At 39.7% G+C, this 20,169-nt stretch overlaps 4 protein-coding genes across 4 annotated transcripts; all 4 read left to right on the top strand.

Annotated features, from left to right (window-relative positions):
* The first annotated feature begins 2,650 nt into the window (after window positions 1-2,650).
* Window positions 2,651-3,877, top strand: LOC125372142 (neuronal acetylcholine receptor subunit alpha-7-like). Its single transcript, XM_048381220.1, has one exon. The coding sequence runs from the start codon at window positions 2,651-2,653 to the stop codon at window positions 3,875-3,877; it is 1,227 nt and encodes a 408-aa protein (XP_048237177.1).
* Window positions 3,878-4,529: 652 nt separating this feature from the next.
* Window positions 4,530-8,551, top strand: LOC124140439 (neuronal acetylcholine receptor subunit alpha-7-like). Its single transcript, XM_046507991.2, has 2 exons — window positions 4,530-5,073; window positions 6,821-8,551. Exon 2 carries the CDS (start codon window positions 6,876-6,878, stop codon window positions 8,103-8,105), a length of 1,230 nt encoding a protein of 409 aa, XP_046363947.2. The 5' UTR covers window positions 4,530-5,073; window positions 6,821-6,875; the 3' UTR covers window positions 8,106-8,551.
* A 4,543-nt stretch (window positions 8,552-13,094) lies between these two features.
* LOC125372141 (neuronal acetylcholine receptor subunit alpha-7-like) lies at window positions 13,095-14,321 on the top strand. Its single transcript, XM_048381219.1, has one exon. The coding sequence runs from the start codon at window positions 13,095-13,097 to the stop codon at window positions 14,319-14,321; it is 1,227 nt and encodes a 408-aa protein (XP_048237176.1).
* Window positions 14,322-15,479: 1,158 nt separating this feature from the next.
* Window positions 15,480-19,358, top strand: LOC124140462 (neuronal acetylcholine receptor subunit alpha-7-like). Its single transcript, XM_046508022.2, has 2 exons — window positions 15,480-15,891; window positions 17,617-19,358. The coding sequence occupies exon 2, from the start codon at window positions 17,672-17,674 to the stop codon at window positions 18,899-18,901; it is 1,230 nt and encodes a 409-aa protein (XP_046363978.2). The 5' UTR covers window positions 15,480-15,891; window positions 17,617-17,671; the 3' UTR covers window positions 18,902-19,358.
* The last annotated feature ends 811 nt before the right edge of the window (window positions 19,359-20,169 follow it).

Below are 20,169 nucleotides of genomic sequence, written 5' to 3'. Positions count from 1 at the left end.
GCAAGCTTGGAAGATGATTCAAATCCTCCAGTCTAGACTAGGTAAATTCTCATACCTGCCACCAGATGTCTGTTTCAAAATTTTTGATGTAAAAGTGTTACCAATTTTGACATATGCATCGGAAGTTTGGGGATTCCATGCATCACCTGACATTGAAAATGTGCACAGTAAATTCTTTAAACTGACTTTGGGTTTGAGTAGAAACACACCAAATAGCTTTGTAAAATCTGTCTTGATGACAAACTCGGTCAAAGTGTCACATTATTTAAAAAATTATAAAATTTTGGCTTCGACTATTGATACAAGATAATAATTTGATTTTGAAAAAAAGGGCAGAGAATGGCAACGCTTGCTGGGCACTCAAGGTTAAATCATTGCTGTTTTCTTACGGATTTGCAGAGGTATGGCTACAACAGGGTGTTGGTGATCTGACTTATTCTTACATCAGTTTAGGCAAAGGAGCGTAGACATTGAAAATCAAGTGTTGCACAATAATTGTGAATCTTGTTCTAAGCTTGAATTGTTCTCTGCAGTAAGGGATACATTTTCATATAATAACTGGATTCGATTAATTGATGTCACATTATTTCGAATTAATATCTTGAATTTTCTCGGATCCAATCATCGTCTTATGGTTGAAACAGGCAGATATCATAATATACCAAGACATGAACGTTTCTGTCCCCTCTGTGTTGTAAGTGCTATCGAAGATGAGTTCCACTTTTGTATGGTGTTTCCGTTCTATCTTGATCTGCGGTCTAATCTCATACACAATTATTATCACATGTTTCCAAGTCGTGAGAAAATGTTCTTATTATTCAGCTCTACTAATCAAAGTATTTGCAACAATTTAGCAAAATATGTATTTCTTGCTGGTAAGAAACGTAATTCCATTTTCAAGGGAATACCTGTGTCATATAATTAACTCCAATATTAACAGTTTGAACACTGCATTGTAAATCTTATAATTCAGCGCTCTGTCACATTTGTATGCCATCATGCTCTGCACGTGTATAATGGGCCGGTGGCCTCATTACCTGAATAAAAGCATCATCATATCATCATCATGTCACGTGATACTGAAATTGACAATGCTATGTCGGGTGAGAATGTGAAGCCGGATGTTTGTTTTAAGTCTACTTGGCGTGATAACTTTGGTGATCGGTTAAGAGAAAATGTCTCATGTGATGAAATTGAGCATTTGTTTGATGATTGTATTACGTTAGCATTAACAGACATAAATGCAGCAATTAGTAAATTTACGGACGATTTGTTGAAAGCAGCAGATTTTACAAAGCGTAGGATTGTTCAGCGTCATGGACGCGACAGTCCGTGGTTTGATAAAGAATGTGATTATCACGGAAGAGAAGCCTTCCGACTACTAGATGTTTTTAATAGGATAAAAGATAATGTTTCGTTACAAGCCTATTCACTGCAGCATAAAACATATAAGGATACCGAAAGGTGTAAGAAAAGAGCTAACACTTTTTGTGAATAAATAAAATATTCATTCAACATTCATTAAGCCATTTAGATACAGACTACATCCGTGGTCTAGTGGAAAGAGTCTGCCCGGAGAACGAAAGGTCGGTAGTTCGATGCTTGCCTACATCATGCGAAAAGACGTTTAAAGATAGTAGTTCTTTTTACCCTGCCTGGTCGGCTGAGATTCAGTATACTGTGTCTGAGTGGGGTATCAATGATACATTGTGGCGTGCTATCTGTGTGGACTAGAACTATACAATCGGCATTCGTATGGACCGTCAACAACAAACACGCACGCATGCACTCACACACACACGCACACACGCACACACACACACGCACGTCGCGGCGTAAGAGTGTAAGTGTAAAAAGAAGTACTATCTTTTAACGTTTTTTCGTATGACGCATAATCTTCACCTCACCTCACCATGTATTGTCAGCAGCGGAATGAAACTTGCAAACAATTCTTTGGCCATCTGCATGTGGCTATAAAGATACAAAATATACATACATAGTACCCATTTAAATGTACATATTTTGTACTCGGAAAGGTTCAAAATATCAGCTACCATTCACACGATTACTAATTTGTGTAAACCAAATTCAATTCAATATGCCATATGCAAAACACAGTTTCAGTTTGAAAACCGGACTAACTGATCAATCTTACAATGACTCATTGCACACAAGAAGTTCCGCCGTGAAGATCCGGGATCGGGTTTTCCAGCTCGCTAAATTGGTTGATGCATTTCATCAGATACCAATTATTAAGATCGATGCTTATGATGTCAATCACTTGATTGTCTGGTTCAGACTCGAGTATTTAGAGATCGCTGTCATAGAGCTTGAATACTGCTGAGCGTGGAGGTAAACAACAAACAGATAAAGTCAAAAGACAAAACAAATATATTATTTGTGCCTCAACACGGTCAGCATGTTATCATATTTCAGAATTGATAAGCACTCTCACACAACAAAACCAGATTTGTTTGCATATATTCAGAAAGAATTACTTAATTATTTTTCATATTAATTTCAGGTAAGACACAAGAAGTGCTTTTGACCAAAGTCAGTGTGTTTCATCGGCTGGTCTCAGAATTGAGAATAGGCAGCCAAGTGTGCTGAACATTAAGCTGTCATCGCAGAGGAAGAAGATAAGACCATGATGTCGCCAATTTTGTTTATTCTTGCTTGTGGTTTTGTGTCTGTTGAGACACAACTCAGAAACGCCACTGGTGAATTCCGCCTCTACAATGACATCATCTGGAACAACAACCCATACGAGAGGCCCGTCTACAACAAATCCGAAACTATTACAGTTGATTTTGACTTTCATCTACACACAGTGAGCCGATACATTGAGTCTCAACAACAGCTCCTATGCACAGGGTGGTTTGATGTGACGTGGTCTGATCAGTTTCTCACCTGGAATTCTGAGATGTATGACGGAGTTGAATTTATCAGACCCCCAGATAGCTACATCTGGATACCTGATCTTGTTGTGTCCAATTCCTTCCAACAACTCGACCGCCTTGGAGGAGATTTCGTGTCTCTGAAACTATTTTCAAATGGACATATACAGTGGATGCCTGGGGATTTATTCTACCTGACATGTAGTGTGGATGTTGAGTTGTACCCATTTGATAGCCTGAAGTGTTTTATGGACCTGGTTGTGTGGTCACACTTAGTGACAGAAGTTGACCTGAAACCACGGCAATCTCGTGCTGGAGTGTCCAGTTCCAATATACGAGGTCAGTGGAGTTTGACGTCAGCCACTATCATTTCGTTGAAAAAACATTTTGACAACAAAACAATGTCAACAGTGAAAATTACACTCATTCTAGAAAGACTCCCAACCAATTTTGTCTTTAACTTTATCCTTCCCGTCATGATTCTCTCTCTTCTAGGAACATTTGTGTTCCTCATTCCAGCAGATTCAGGAGAAAAAGTATCATTTGCCATCACAATTCCTCTTTCCTATGGAGTCTACATGGGATTTCTAACAAACATGGTACCACAAAGTTCCGAGGGTGTGTCCACCTTTATCATTTTCCTTGGAATCACGCTATCATTGTCTGCGTTATTTGTCATCCTCAGCATATTCAGTGTCAGGATCTCAGCACGCAGTAATTCACGACCCGTTCCTAAAGCATTCCAAAGAATCACCGTCTGGGTTGAACATGTTAAAAGCTGTGGTCGACAAAAAAGGTCGCATCCGAACCATATCTCTGAGGACACAGAACAATCAGATGATTCCGAGGCTAAGGAACATACTCAAGTAATGACGTGGAAGCGAGTGAGCAAGGCCCTGGATCTGTTTTTCTTCTGGGTGTTGTGTATACCTTTGTTGATAGCGATTCCAGTACTGTTGGTGTCCATTGCGGTGTTTTAATGACAAAATGTTTCTTACGAACCATCAAATATATATGTCGTATTTAGTAGAATAGGTTATAGTAATTCTCTGAGAAAAATATTCATTGTGAATTGTGCGTAGGAATCAATGACAAGATCTTTGTTTTTTTAAGACTTGAGTATGCACAATAATGATGCGCCATCAGAAATACAAAGCGCCGTCACCAGAGAATAACCAGTCTCCGTCAATAATCCGTCAAAACAGATTCCTTTCCGCACAAAAGGCAAAACGACAGTGAAAGCTATATGAATGGATCACTGCAAATCAGTGATGACATTAGTTTTTCTCGACCGAAAACACAAAACTGTACGCCCCGTGCTTTGGTTTATGCAATACGTTTTGTGAGAATAAATGAGGAAGGACGAATCAAACGTCATGGTTACATATCGGAAATAGTGTTCAGATGATAAAATGCTTTTAAGAGACATGAATAATGATTAAAATCATATCGTATTTTTCTCCAGAATGGACCAATTTGGCGTCATCTCCATGTTTACTGACCATTCAGCATTGAAAATTGTTAAAATTCTCATGTGCAAATTGCATATAATTATCAATAACTCACAATATTATGTTATTTTTATGTGTGCAGTTAGACATATGCGTTAAGGTGACACTAGGGCACATGTGTTTATCTTGAAGGCAGCAACGTCTGCGACTGCCACGAACCAAAGATTCCTTGGTTTCCACAGATGGTATCACAGTTGGTGCCAATTATTAATATTGCTGCACAATGGAATCTGTGATAACGTGTACTGACGGTTATTGATTGCTGTGATGCTCTGGGCCTCTGTGCCCATGTTTACATTGCACTGTCTGGATCCCGTAAATTGTAAATGAACTGCGAAAGTAGTTGGACGCACAAAACACCTGTTCCTTTTATGCTGGAAATTCGTGTTTCATTGTGAAATGTTAGGACACTACAACTCCGAGTTTTGACATCCTGAACAGTCCAAGCTATTGTGTGCAAACAGAACAGAGTTGGGATTTTATGAGCGGATTTTGTCAACGTAAATCATTGTGCTTGTTGATAGCAGATAGTTCTTTGGGATAAATGCAGCTGTTCAACTGTTTCCATGACTTGACAGTGTCCATCGAAAAGGTTCAGATGTGTTTGGCGATAAAGGCAAAGACAAACATAATGGTAATAATCTAAACTGATTTTCGGAGGACTGGTAAGTAACATACTTGAACAAATCATTTAACTGGAATATGACCCTTCTATTTATTTTACTTTATTCATTATATCATTGAGAGGTAGCACATGTTATTAGCCTATCTGCAATTGCGTAAGAGGTTTGTCATCACCATTCACTATTTCTTATGAATATGGGAATGGTTTTATCCGTTATATATTTTATTTATTTCGGTATAAGAGCGATCAGTTTCTCGTCACATGACCTTACTGATCCAATGTTTCATTTTTGTTTCAATATTTCTGTCAAAAATGGATATTGTCTGTCAAAAATGTATTTGACATATGCTTTGAATAACGTAGTGAATGCAAATCTGCATTTTGTAATTATAATGCCCACCAACAATTATTGAGAAATAAACTTTTCAACAAATATTTAGGTCTGCGGTGATCAAACTGAAACAGTCATGCAGGGCAATGTCTTTTAGAATAACCAGAACGCTGATTAGGTAAGATTTCGGATTAACTTATTAAATATTTGACCAGTCACATACAAAAACGTGACGTACTGCTAAAATTGTATTTGCGAAACCATTAGAATTATATCTCAGAATAAGAATGTGGTGAATTGAGACTTCTGATGTGATGAATTTTTATCATTTTTGTCAAAATATACGATAATATAGGGACCCACAATTTCTGTGCCTCAAAACACGCGATTAGCATTCTGTGAAGGAAGGAGCCGACATCAGGACATCCAGCATACAACTTATTTTTAGCTCACCTGGCCTAAACGGATTTTTGTCGCCGCAGGTCGTCCGTCGTCGGCGTACTCAATGCAATTGTTTTACATTTTTGACATCTCCGACATGGCTAGATGGTTCAGTTAAAATTGTATTCAATAAGCACCGAATAACAATTCCCTTCAATTGTTTTACTCACCTGAACTAGGAATAAAGGAGACTGGTGAGACCATTTTATCTGATTCATATTTAGATGTATGCATAAAGATTCAGAGTGACAAAACACTCTCCCAATTTCTACATTTCGCAACTTTTGAGGTCAATCGAGCATGCCCCTTTTACGAAGATTACAACTCTGTGTCAGTAGTTGTTTGATCAAGGTTACAACATTCAATGATTGAGCAAAGCTTTCAACCATTTTCATGGTAGACATATAGGGGAAAGTTTCAAATTTGACGCATCAGTGACAAAAAAAATGTCCGATGCAATTCCCTATTTTGACTTGTCCCCGTGTTAAACAATTGATTTGACTTTGAATGTGTTTGCGACGGGTGCCACTAGTGGGGCAGGATCTGCTCCCTTTTTCGCGAAAAGCGAGTTTTAATCACAATTTGATAGTAATTAATAAACACATGCTCAGGATAGTGGGAATCGTACAATCAACTCTCATTTGAGCAAATTTGTAATGGACATGAAAAGGGTTTTGTCGCTCTCATTTCCCTGCATTTACCGATGAAAGAAAATGCAAATGCCATCGATTAAACAAGCTCGTGTTTTCGTTGGAAAGCAATGAATGGAATGCATTGTACGTTGTGTATTTAGTATAGCGTTAATTAAAGCATCCCTCTATTCTAACCGATGTTTGTTGCAAGAGACACTAAATGGATTGGGTGTTCTTGCTCGCTGACGCGGGTCCAGCCTCGAGCTATATATATTCCTGAATGCGGCGTTAGATATATCAAACAATCTAACAATATCAATTTGACTATTTTACATTCCCTCTTATTTTACCTCTGAGACACGTGTATCTTTTCATTATTGCAGCTCCACGGCATCAAAACTCTACACTGCTAAGTTCTACATTACCATCTGTGCAATCATGCTGCTCTTCACAATCTGTAATTTGGTGATTGGTGTTGTGTCTATCGAGTCAGCCAGACACTCCACTGGTGAATTCCGCCTCTACAATGACATCATCTGGAACAACAACCCATACGAGAGGCCCGTCTACAACAAATCCGAAACTATAACAGTTGAATTTGACTTTCATCTACACACAGTGAGCCGATACACTGAGTCTCAACAACAGCTCCTATGCACAGGGTGGTTTGATGTGTCGTGGTCTGATCAGTTTCTCACCTGGAATTCTGAGATGTATGACGGAGTTGAGTTTATCAGACCCCCAGATAGCTACGTGTGGAAACCTGATCTTGTTGTGTCCAATTCCTTCCAACAACTAAACCACATTGGAGGAGATTTCGTGCCTTTGAAAGTATCCTCTTATGGACACGTGCAGTGGATGACAGGAGACTTATTCTACCTGCATTGTGAAACGGACGTTCTAATGTATCCATTTGATAGCCTGAAGTGTTCCATGGAGATTGTCGTCTGGTCATATTCGACGTCAGAAGTTGACCTGAAAGTCCGCCAGTCAGTAGCTGGAACATCTAGTTCAAACATAGGCGGTCAGTGGAGGCTAAAACCAACATCAATCACAGCCAAGGAAAAGACCTTTGACAACAAGCCAATATCACATGTGCTTATTACGCTTATACTGGACAGACGCCCTGTGCATTTTGTCTTCAACTTCATCCTCCCTGTGTTGATCCTGTCCGTCCTGGGGACATTTGTGTTTCTCATTCCTGCAGATTCAGGAGAAAAAATATCCTTTGCCATAACGATTCCTCTGTCATATGGGGTCTACATGGGCTTTCTCACAGACATGATACCCCAGAGCTCCCAGGGTATATCGCCCTTCATCATCATCCTTGGACTCACACTAACAATGTCTGCAGTATTTGTCATCGTCAGCATCGTCAGTGTCCGGTTCTGTGGACAGAGTGAATCGAAACCCATTCGTAAAACATTACAAAGATTCACAATTTGGGTCGAAAAGGTCGATGCATTTGGCCGGTTTGGAAACCGTCACAAACCTGCAATTGAGGAATCTGGACAGTTACAAGAGCTTCAGGCGAAGACTACTCAGCCCGTCACATGGAAACGAGTGAGCAAAGCACTGGATTTGTTTTTCTTCTGGTTGTTGTGTATCCCTTCACTTGTGGGAATTCCAATAACACTGATATACATCGGCTTGAACTTGGGCTTCTAGTTAATGAATCATTGATGGCGTGTGTTTAAAGCTATTACATGTTATTTCTCGTATAGATCAGTTCGAGTAGTAAATATGTCTTTGCTTCTGAATGTATTCTCTCGTAAGGAGAGTGTCAAACAGTGTTATATATGACGTGGATCCTTTCAAATTTTACCAATTAGTGACCACAATGATGTCTGAAGCAATTCCCTATTTAAACATGAACTAGAAGTTTCTGTGTTTATTCAGGTGAACACTTGACTTGCCTTTACGCGTGTTTGTGATGTGAGCAACAGGTGGGACAGGATATGGTCACATTTTCGCGATCACCTGATGTCATCTATTTGATAGCGATTCACAAATGATGAAGTCAGAATCGTGCAATGGACATATATTTATAGAAGTAATTAGAGGAGTCTATGACAATATGAGTTGCTTTTAATGTGATTCTTTCATGTGAATAAAGATGTTGCAATTTATGATTATCGATTAATTAAACAAAATAAGTCGAACTCATGTGTTTGCAGCCAAACCAGTCGCTGAAGGAGCAAACAAATCTTCTCAGGCTCCCAGGAATGTTTTCCAGAGATTGTGCCGATGCAGAAAATAAAACCACGACGTGACGAGTAAACGCCTGAATCATTAAGCTACCCTTGACAGGCGTTGGTCCCGCGTATAATGACGTCACTGGCCCACGAGAGACTTAGATTTGCTGTCATTTGAGACATCGGGTATCGTTAGCAGATTCTGAACACGATCCTTGATTTTCAAAGTGCAAAAAGTAAAGAGGTAATGATGTTTACACAATCTATAAAGCTTTTTTACAGCTTGAAGGGTGTCTTTTCAAATGGCTGACAGTGACAAAGTCCACTATGAAACTGGCATACATCCCGACTAGTACAAGCCGACACGCAGACCACTATATAAGTGAAGTTATCTTGAACCGGCTTCATCTCACCTCATCTCAAGATATACATACAAATATGCATAATAAATTATTTCTTTTATAATTTCCTTTTCAGTAAACATAAATAGTATACATGTATAAGTAAAACGCATTCTTATTAAATGTAACTCCCCAAGGAAAGACTTGTTTGTAGACTTGTTTGTAATAGGAACACTTTTGTATATTACGTGACTATCACAGTAAAAAACACGTCCGTTTTTCTTCGATGGGCTGACGCTCGGCATCAGGAGGATAATACAAGGATTGGCCGGTTCAGTGCACTGTGTCCGATTAGGGGATAAACGTTAAACTGCGGCATGGTGAATCAGTATACTTGCACCATTAAGCCGGCATTAGTCCACACACACACACACACACACACACACACACACACACACACACACACACACACACACACTAATCTTCGTCTCTATTTTCTCCCTTTTTTCTGTTATAATAGATCGTTATTCGACGATATCGAAGCAAGATAACCACTCTGATTGCCACGTGGCGTCCAGTTGCGGGTGACCGCATTAACTGTTTCTAGCATAGAAAACATTGTATGATTTTCTCAGTCATCACAGTGCAAAAACAGGGTCAGCCTGGCAACAATTTCTGAACGTGTTGTTTCAATCTGTTCTTGCGGCATGCACTGGAGAGACATGGGACCAAGATAAGATGTGATCATACCACGTTTAGGATGCTTATCAAGTGATGGTTTAACGCCACAATCAGCAGTTTTCAAAACATATCATGGTGGCCGTTGGGTAGTCTGGCGGTTAAAGTGTTCGCTCATCATATCAAAGGTCCGGGATTCATTCCCCAGACGGGTAAAATGTGTGAAACCCATTTCCGGTGTCCTCCGACATATTGCTAGAATATTGCTAAAAGCGGCGTAAAACCAAACTCAGTTACTGACTCACGCACCATGACAGTTACCCAGTCTGGACCAGGCAAACCAGTGATTGAAAGTTTCTGTCTACCTAAACGGGCATATATTCGGTGGCCGAAGCAAAAGCAAAAAGTTTACTTTGCGAACAAACATCGAACCAGTTAATTCAAACGATCGGTATGTCTTGTCGCATGTTTTGTTTGCTTATTTGTTTATGGTTTTATGCACTTGTCCATCTGTATGACTCAATGTTCTCGTGACTCAATGTGTCGGTATGCAGATGAAAGTCAAATTTAACTGTTATAGTTTCTTATTTGTTGAAGACAAGCCTCTCGTATGGGTTCATGTTACAGGTGATCGTAGAGATGGAATTCGTCAGTGGAGATCGTCGTGGATGGTTTCACTCTGTACAGTACAAAAATCAGTATCCCACTCGAACCTGTTCACGTATCACAAAAACATTTACAAAGATTTTGAGGGAGGAGAAATACTTCACACAATGTTTTGAGGATCTTTCAGACAGAATTAATTTGAGCATTATCAGAACACAGCGCCTTGCAAACATAAGATATTAAGCAATAATGTACTCACTCAATGCATTCGATTATGTGCAACTGCTTCGAAAGTAGTCTTTTGATTATATTTGTTTCTTTGTTTGTTGTTTAACGCCAAACTCAGCAATCATCCAGCCATATGACGGCGGTCTGTAAATATCCGAGCCTGGACCATGCAATCCAATGACTGACACTATGAGCATCGATTTACACAATTTGGATGATGCCATGCGAGACTAACCACCCGATCATGTTAATCATCGCTTATGGCAAGCACAGGTTGCTGAAGACCAATTCTAACTTGGATCTTTTTATGGGTATTTTGAATGTGTTATCATTGGAATAGGGCCTTTGGTGGTGAAGCCTTTATTGAAGTACTCAGTTGTAAGACACATGTCTTTCTGCGGAATGTGGATAAAATGTTCTAAACTATTTCAGCAGAAATGTTGACGCCATAAGCTGGATCTGATTGCATATTCGTCAACATGAAGCCGAAATCCACAGCTGGAAAATCCAAATCATCCCTTTTGTCATACAGCGGGTTACACAGGTTGCCATGGGTTTGACTGCCTGTGTACAAGGTGCTTAGAGCAAGTTTATTGGTTTTAGATTCACAAGTGATCACGACATTTAATAGTGGATGCGCGTAGCAGCCTCTAATGAACACCTCAAAAGGAAATTGAATGATTCAGACAGATTACGACTTCTCATGATCAATCACACAGTCTTTAACGTGATCAACGTTCTCCATGGAAATCACTGTTAACATCCCCGATGTTACGAGACACATCAACTGATTTGTATTGTGTAACTGATGTCCCGACAACTGTCTGCATGTGGTAATTACTCATCAGTCCTAATGGCATTTGTGTAAACCAGTGTTGCAGGTTACAGGGCGACAGTGGTGTTTGTTATGTTATTCATCATGGACGTGCGATACCGGGAAGGCTGCCTACACAGTCATATGGGTTGCACCTCATCGATCTGTGTACAGGCTGATAACAGATCAGTAGGTGGCATTATCGTGGATGGAACGTTTTGGAGATTGGTTGAATGTTTTTACGTTTCTCACAGGAAAGATAAAACGAACTTCATGTCTTTTTGCGACACGGTATCACTGTACCATCTTGAAGGATACGGATTTACAATGGACTAAGGTGTTTCACCAAGAAAATAACTACATCTTTACCGGTAAGTTTAGTTAGCGAGCAGGCCACTTTCCCACAAAGCGACCTTAGTTCTACGGCTGCCTTTATCAGTGGTAATGCATGGGCGCTACGGCTGTCTTGGTGCAAAGATCGCTTTGTGGAGTATGCCCTGATGGATATTGTTTTCCTATTTTGATGTTAACTGATTGGTCCAATATACTCATACCAATGTAAAAGACATTTTATACGAATATTTGTACTGGCATAGTTTTATAATGACGTCATTTCTATATTTTCATTTTCTTGAATAATCTAACCAGTTACGCACAGGATATCGTAAATATGTTTAGTTATGTATTTACAACAAATAAACGATTTCGAATGAAAGGAAATTATGTTAATTTCTTCACATATCTTGGCATTGTTATAAATATGCAGGTAACTAGACAAAACTCAAACATATTGTTTAAACAAATTTTGGTTGGCTGACAGGTCAGTCTCTTAAAAAGAAGTATAATAAAATATAACGTACCCATTACCCTTAACATTCATTAAGTCATTTATATACAGACTACATCCGTGGTCTAGCGGATAGAGAGTCTGCCCGGAGAACGAAAGGTCATACGTCATATGTCATACGAAAAGACGTTAAAAAAACAGTGCTTCTTTTTACCCTGCCTGGTCGGCTGACATTCAGTTTACTGTGTCTGAGTGGGGTATCAATGATAAATTGTGGCGTGCTATCTGTGTGGACTAGAACTATACAAACAGCATTCATATGGACCGTCAACGACAAACACGCACGCATGAACTCACACACACACGCACACATCTTTTAACGTCTTTTCGTATGACGCATAATCTTCACCTCATCGCCCCATGTATTGTAAGCAGCGGAATGAAACTTGCAAACAATACTTTGGCCATCTGAGGCTATAAAGATGCAAAATATACCTACATCGTACCCATTGAAATGCACATATCTTGCACATGGAAAGGGCGAAAATATCAGCTTCCATTCACACTATTCGATTCTTTACAAAATGTCTGAAGCTCAAGGCTATATTTGTCATGTAAGCCTCATTTACGGCGATATGTAAGTGGAAAGAAAAAGAAAATCTTTTGTTACCCAACCGTACCTATGGTGAGCAATTGATTATCCAAAACGGTTTTGATAAAACAAATCAACAAACACATACTCAACACACACACCCGAAAGGCCTGAGAAGGAACGCTTGTAGTCGTGGGAATATATTATATGTGCTCCAACACGGTCAGCGAGTTATCAAATTTCAGAACTGATAAGCACTTTCAACACCACAAAACCAGATTTGTTTACATATATTCAGAAAGAATTATTTCATATTACTTCATTTTTCATATTAATTTCAGGAAATACACAAGAAGCACTTTTGACCAATGTCAATCGCAGAGGAAGAAGATAAGGTCTGATGCAATACGACCATGATGTCAGCAATTTTGTTTATTCTTGCTTGTGGTTTTGTGTCTGTTGAGACACAGCTCAGAAACGCCACTGGTGAATTCCGCCTCTACAATGACATCATCTGGAACAACAACCCAAACGAGAGGCCCGTCTACAACAAATCCGAAACTATTACAGTTGAATTTGACTTTCATCTACACACATTGAGCCAATACATTGAGTCTCAACAACAACTCCTATGCACAGGGTGGTTTGTCGTGACGTGGTCTGATCAGTTTCTCACCTGGAATTCTGAGATGTATGACGGAGTTGAGTTTATCAGACCACCAGATAGCTACGTGTGGAAACCGGATCTTGTTGTGTCCAATTCCTTCCAACAACTCGACCGCCTTGGAGGAGATTTCGTGTCTCTGAAACTATTTTCAAATGGACATATACAGTGGATGCCTGGGGATTTATTCTACCTGCCATGTAATGTTGACGTTGAGTTGTACCCATTTGATAGCCTGAAGTGTTTTATGAATCTGGTTGTGTGGTCACACTCAGTGACAGAAGTTGACCTGAAACCACTGCAATCTCGTGCTGGAGTGTCCAGTTCCAATATACGGGGTCAGTGGAGTTTGACGTCAGCCACTATCATTTCGTTGAAAAAACATTCTGACAACAAAACAATGTCAACAGTGAAAATTACACTCATTCTAGAAAGACTCCCAACCAATTTTGTCTTTAACTTTATCCTTCCCGTCATGATTCTCTCTCTTCTAGGAACGTTTGTGTTCCTCATTCCAGCAGATTCAGGAGAAAAAGTATCATTTGCCATCACACTTCCTCTTTCTTATGGTGTCTACATGGGATTTCTAACAAACATGGTACCACAAAGTTCCGAGGGTGTGTCCACCTTTATCATTTTCCTTGGAATCACGCTATCATTGTCTGCATTATTTGTCATCCTCAGCATATTCAGTGTCAGGATCTCAGCACTCAGTAATTCACGACCCGTTCCTAAAGCATTCCAAAGAATCACCGTCTGGGTTGAACATGTTAAAAACTGCCGTCGACAAAGAAGGTTGCATCCTAACCATATCTCTGAGGACACAGAACAATCAGATGAGGGCGAGGCTAAGGAACATATTCAAGTAATGACGTGGAAGCGAGTGAGCACGGCTCTGGATCTGTTTTTCTTCTGGGTGTTGTGTATACCTTTGTTGATAGCGATTCCAGTACTGTTGCTGTCCATAGCAGTGCTTTAATGACAAAATATTTCTTCCGAACCATCAATTGTATATGTCATATTTAGTAGAATAGGTTATAGTAATTCTCTGAGAAAAATATTCATTGTGAATTGTGCGTGGAAATAATTGACAGTGTCTTTATTTTTGTGTGACTTGAGTATGCTCTATTATGATGTGCCATCTGAAATACAAAACGTTATCACCAGAGAGTAACCAGTCTCGATTATCCGCCAAAACAGATTCCTTTCCGCACAAAAGGCAAAACAGCAGTGAAAGCTATATGAATGGATCACTGCAAATCAGTGATGACTCGAAACTCAAAACTGTATGGTCTGTTCTCCAATGATGGCACGGATGAGGACATAAGAACTCATCTAAATCAGATTAGACTAGCAAAAGCTATCATGTGTCGCAGGAGAAGAATCAGTTTTCAGCCCTCGCAATTGGGAGAGACATTGGGGGACGCTGGTTGTCAAGTCATAGTTGAGAGAACAAAGCAAAGTGACGCAGGTCTCTGACAGTTTTGTGTGTGTGAAGCCCAAAGGAGAGCGGGTACAGTCTGCAAAACTAAGGATCATATTCAGTGCAAATCTTGGATTTGACCCGACGATAATAGGATCCTTGGACGTAACAACTTGGGCACCCGTGCACCGTTGATCGAATCAAAGCTTGACCAGAGTGGTAAACAACTATGACCGTGTACTATGGATGGTGCACTCTCTGGCTTTGGTTTATGCAATACATTTTGTGTCAATAAATGAAGAAGGACGAATCAAAAGTCATGCCTACCGAGCAGAAACAGTGTTCAAATGAGGTAATGCCATAAAGTGACATGAATAATGAATAAGATTTTAACTGACCATTCAGCATTGAAAATTGCTAAAATTCCCATGTGCAATTAGCATATAATTATCATGACAACCGAGTCCACAAATCACAATATTATGTTATTTTTATGTGTGCAGTTCGACAAATGCGTTAAGGTGACACTAGGACACATGTGTTTATCTTGAAGGCAGCAACGTCTGCGACTGCCACGAGCTAGAAAATATTCCTTGGTTTCCACAGATGTTAAACAGAGTTGGTGTCAATTATTAATATTGATGCACTGTGGAATTTGTGATAACATGAATTAGCAGTTCATAAAACTGATTTAAGAGGTCCGTACCTGACGGTTATTGATTGCTGTGTTGCTCTGGGCCTCTGGGCCCATGTTTACATTGCACTTTCTAGAGCCCGTAAATTGTAAATGAACTGCTGAAGTAGTTGGACGCACTAAATACTCGTACCTGTTATGCTGCGAATCCGTGTTTCATTGTGAAATGTTAGGACCCTACAACTCCGAGTTTTGACATCCTGAACAGTCCAAGCTGTTTTGTGCAAACAGAACAGAGTTGGTATTTTATGAGCGGATTTGGGGAACGTCAATCATTGTGCTTGTTGATAGCAGATAGTTCGTTGGGATTTATGCAGCCGTTCAACTGTTTCCATGACATGACATTGCCCATCCAAAAGGTTGAGATGAGTTGGGCGATAAAGTCAAAGACAAACATAATGGTAATAATCTGAACTGATTTTCGGAGGACTGGTAAGTAACATACAGGAATATGACCCGTTCTATTTATTTTACTTTATTTAATATAACACTGAGAGGTGGCACGTGTTTTCTTATTTCAGCTTATCTGCAATTGCGTAAGTGGTTTGTTATCATCATTCACCATTTCTTATTAATATCCATTTTATTTATTTAGTGCAATCATTTGTGAGAGCGATCAGTTTCGCGTCAATTGACCTCACTGATCCAATGGTACGTGTTGTTTTAATATTTCCGATATTTGAAACACACCGTATTGTCTGTTAACAATGTATTTGACATGTTCTCTGAAAAATGTAGCGTCCGCAAATCTGCATTTTGTACTGGCCTCCAACGATTATTGAGAAATTACTTCTCTACAAATATTTAGGCCTGCAGGGATCAAACTGAAACAGTCGTGCAAGGTAATGTTCTTTAGAATAACAAGAATGCTGAAAAAAAGGTAAGATTTCGGATTAAGTAATTAAATATTTGACCAGTCACATGCCAAATGTGACGTACTGCTGAAATTGTATTTGCGATACCATTAGAAATAAATCTCAGAATAAGAATGTGGAGAATGGAGACTTCTGATGTGATGATTGAATTTTATCATTTTTGTCAAAATATACGATAATATTAGGGACCCACAATTTCACTGCCTCAAAACACACCATTAGTATTCTGTGAAGGAAGGAGCCGACATCAGGACATCCAGCAAACAACTTATTTTTAGCTCACCTGGCCTAAAAGGATTTTGTCGCCGCAGGTCGTCCGTCATCGCGAACTGGATGCAATTGTTTTACATTTGTGACATCTCCGACATGGCTAGATGGTTCAGTTAAAATTGTATTCAATAAGCACCGAATAGCCATGTCCCTTCCATTGTTTTACTCACCTGAACTAGGAATAAAGGAGACTGGTGAGACCATTTTATCTGTTTCATATTTAGATGTATGCATAAAGATTCAGAGTGACAAAACACTCTCCCAATGTCTACATGTCGCAACTTTTTAGATACAATCGAACATGTCCTTTTACGAAGATTACAACTCTTTGTCAGTAGTTGTTTCATCCAGGTTACAACATTCAATGATTGAGCAAAGCTTTCAAACAGTTTGATGGTAGGCATACGGAGGAAAGTAGCAAATTTGACACATCAGTGATAAAAATAATGTCCGATGCAATTCACTATTTTGACTTGTCCCCGTGTTAAACAATTGGTTTAACTTTGAATGTGTTTGTGACGTGTGCAACTAGTGGGACAGGATATTCTCCCTTTTTCGCGAAAACCGGGTTTTAATCACTATTTGATAGTAATTACTAAACACATGTTCAGGATAGTCGCAATCGTACAATCAACTCTCCTTTGAGCAGATTTGAAATGGACATGAAAAGGGTTTTGTCGCTCTCATTTCCCTGCATTTACCGATGAAAGAGAATGCAAATGCCATTGATTAAACAAGCTCGTGTTTTCGTTGGAAAGCAATGAATGGAATGCATTGTTCGTTGTGTATTTATTATAACATTAATTAAAGCATCCCTCTATTCTTACCCATGTTTGTTGCAAGAGACGACTAAATGGATTGGGTGATTGCTCGCTGACGTGGGTCCAGCCTCGAGCTATATATATTGCTGAATGCGGGGTTACACATCAAACAATCTAACAATATCAATTTGACTATTTTAAATTCCCTCTTATTTTACCTCTGAGACACGTGTATCTTTTCATTATTGCAGCTCCACGGCATCAAAACTCTACACTGCTAAGTTCTACATTACCATCTGTGCAATCATGCTACTCTTCACAATCTGTAATTTGGTGATTGGTGTTGTGTCTATCGAGTCAGCCAGACACTCAACTGGTGAATTCCGCCTCTACAATGACATCATCTGGAACAACAACCCATACGAGAGGCCCGTCTACAACAAATCCGAAACTATAACAGTTGAATTTGACTTTCATCTACACACAGTGAGCCGATACACTGAGTCTCAACAACAGCTCCTATGCACAGGGTGGTTTGATGTGACGTGGTCTGATCAGTTTCTCACCTGGAATTCTGAGATGTATGACGGAGTTGAGTTTATCAGACCCCCAGATAGCTACGTGTGGAAACCTGATCTTGTTGTGTCCAATTCCTTCCAACAACTAAACCACATTGGAGGAGATTTCGTGCCTTTGAAAGTATCCTCTGATGGACACGTGCAGTGGATGACAGGAGACTTATTCTACCTGCATTGTGAAACGGACGTTCTAATGTATCCATTTGATAGCCTGAAGTGTTCCATGGAGATTGTCGTCTGGTCATATTCGACGTCAGAAGTTGACCTGAAAGTCCGCCAGTCAGTAGCTGGAACATCTAGTTCAAACATAGGCGGTCAGTGGAAGCTAAAACCAACATCAATCACAGCCAAGGAAAAGACCTTTGACAACAAGCCAATATCACATGTGCTTATTACGCTTACACTGGACAGACGCCCTGTGCATTTTGTCTTCAACTTCATCCTCCCTGTGTTGATCCTGTCCGTCCTGGGGACATTTGTGTTTCTCATTCCTGCAGATTCAGGAGAAAAAATATCCTTTGCCATAACGATTCCTCTGTCATATGGGGTCTACATGGGCTTTCTCACAGATATGATACCCCAGAGCTCCCAGGGTATATCGCCCTTCATCATCATCCTTGGACTCACACTTACAATGTCTGCAGTATTTGTCATCGTCAGCATCTTCAGTGTCCGGTTCTGTGGACAGAGTGAATCGAAACCCATTCGTAAAACATTACAAAGATTCACAACTTGGGTCGAAAAGGTCGATGCATTTGGCCGGTTTGGAAACCGTGACAAACCTGCAATAGAGGAATCTGGACAGTTACAAGAGCTTCAGGCTAAGGCTAATCAGCCCGTCACATGGGAACGAGTGAGCAAAGCACTGGATTTGTTTTTCTTCTGGGTGCTGTGTATCCCTTTACTTTTGGGAATTCCAATAACACTGCTATACATCGGCTTGAACTTGGGTTTCTAGGTTATGAATCATTGATGGAGTGTGTTTAAAGTTGTTATATGTTGTCTCTCGTATTGATTAGTTCGAGTAGTAAATGTGTCTTTGCTTCTGAATGTATTCTCTCGTAAGGAGAGTGTCAAACAGTGTTATATATGACGTGGATCTTTTCAAATTTTACGCATCAACCACCACAATGATGTCTGAAGCAATTCCCTATTTAAACAGGAACTAGATGTTCCTGTGTTTATTTAGGTGAACACTTGACTTGCCTTTACGCGTGTGACGTGAGCAACCGGAGGGACAGGATACTGTCGCATTTTCGCGAACACCTGGATTCATCTATTTGATAGTGATTCAAGAATGATGAAGTCAGAATCGTGCAATGGACATATATTTATAGAATATAAATTTTGAGGAATTTATGACAATATGAGTTGCTTTTAATGTGATGCTTTCAGTGATTAAAGATGTTGCAATTTATGATTATCGATTAATTAGACAAAATACGTCGAACTCATGTGTTTTGCAGCCAAACCAATCGCTGAAGGAGCAAAAAACATATCTCAGGCTCCCAGGAATGTTTTTTTAGAGAGTGTACCGATGCAGAAAAAAAAAACACGGCGTGACGAGTAAACGCCTTAATCATTAAGCCACTCTGGATAGGCCTTAATCCCGCGTATAATGACGTCACTGGCCCACGAGAGACTTAGATTTGCTGTCATTAAAGACATCGGGTATCGTTAGCAGATTCTGAACACGATCCTTGATATTCAAAGTGCAAAAAGTAAAGAGGTAATGATGTTTACCCAATCTATAAAGCTTTTTTCAGCTTGAAGGGAGTCTTTTCAAATGGCTGACAGTGACAAAGTCCACAATCAAACTGACACACATCCCGACTAGTACAAGCAGCCCGGCAGGCCGCAAAATAAGTGAAGTTATCTTGAACCCACTTCACCTCATCTCATGTCAAGATTTCTTTTATAATTTTACTTGCAGTAAGCATAAATAGTATACATGTATAAGTACAAAGTATTCTTGTTATTGAATGTCACTCACCAAGGAAAGACTTGTTTGTAGAACGTAATGAGAACACGTGACTATCACAGCAAAAACACGTCGGTTTTTCTTCAATGTGCTGACGCTCGGCATTAAGAGGATAGTACAATTGGATTGGCCGGCTCGGAGTCAGTGTACTGTGTCTGAGTGGGGGATAAACGTTAAACTGCGGCATGGTGAATCAGTGTGCTTGCACAATAAAGCCGGCATTAGTCCACACACACACACACACA

This window comes from Haliotis rufescens, unplaced genomic scaffold (assembly GCF_023055435.1).
Source record: "Haliotis rufescens isolate VD_foot unplaced genomic scaffold, xgHalRufe1.0.p SCAF_37, whole genome shotgun sequence".
NCBI classification, from domain to species: Eukaryota; Metazoa; Mollusca; class Gastropoda; order Lepetellida; family Haliotidae; genus Haliotis; species Haliotis rufescens.
This window is presented reverse-complemented; position numbering and strand designations above follow the sequence as displayed.

Coding starts and splice junctions, on each gene's coding strand:
- LOC125372142 (XM_048381220.1), top strand. CDS start 2,651: ATGTCGCCAATTTTGTTTATTCTTGCTTGTGGTTTTGTGTCTGTTGAG.
- LOC124140439 (XM_046507991.2), top strand. CDS start 6,876: ATGCTGCTCTTCACAATCTGTAATTTGGTGATTGGTGTTGTGTCTATC.
- LOC125372141 (XM_048381219.1), top strand. CDS start 13,095: ATGTCAGCAATTTTGTTTATTCTTGCTTGTGGTTTTGTGTCTGTTGAG.
- LOC124140462 (XM_046508022.2), top strand. CDS start 17,672: ATGCTACTCTTCACAATCTGTAATTTGGTGATTGGTGTTGTGTCTATC.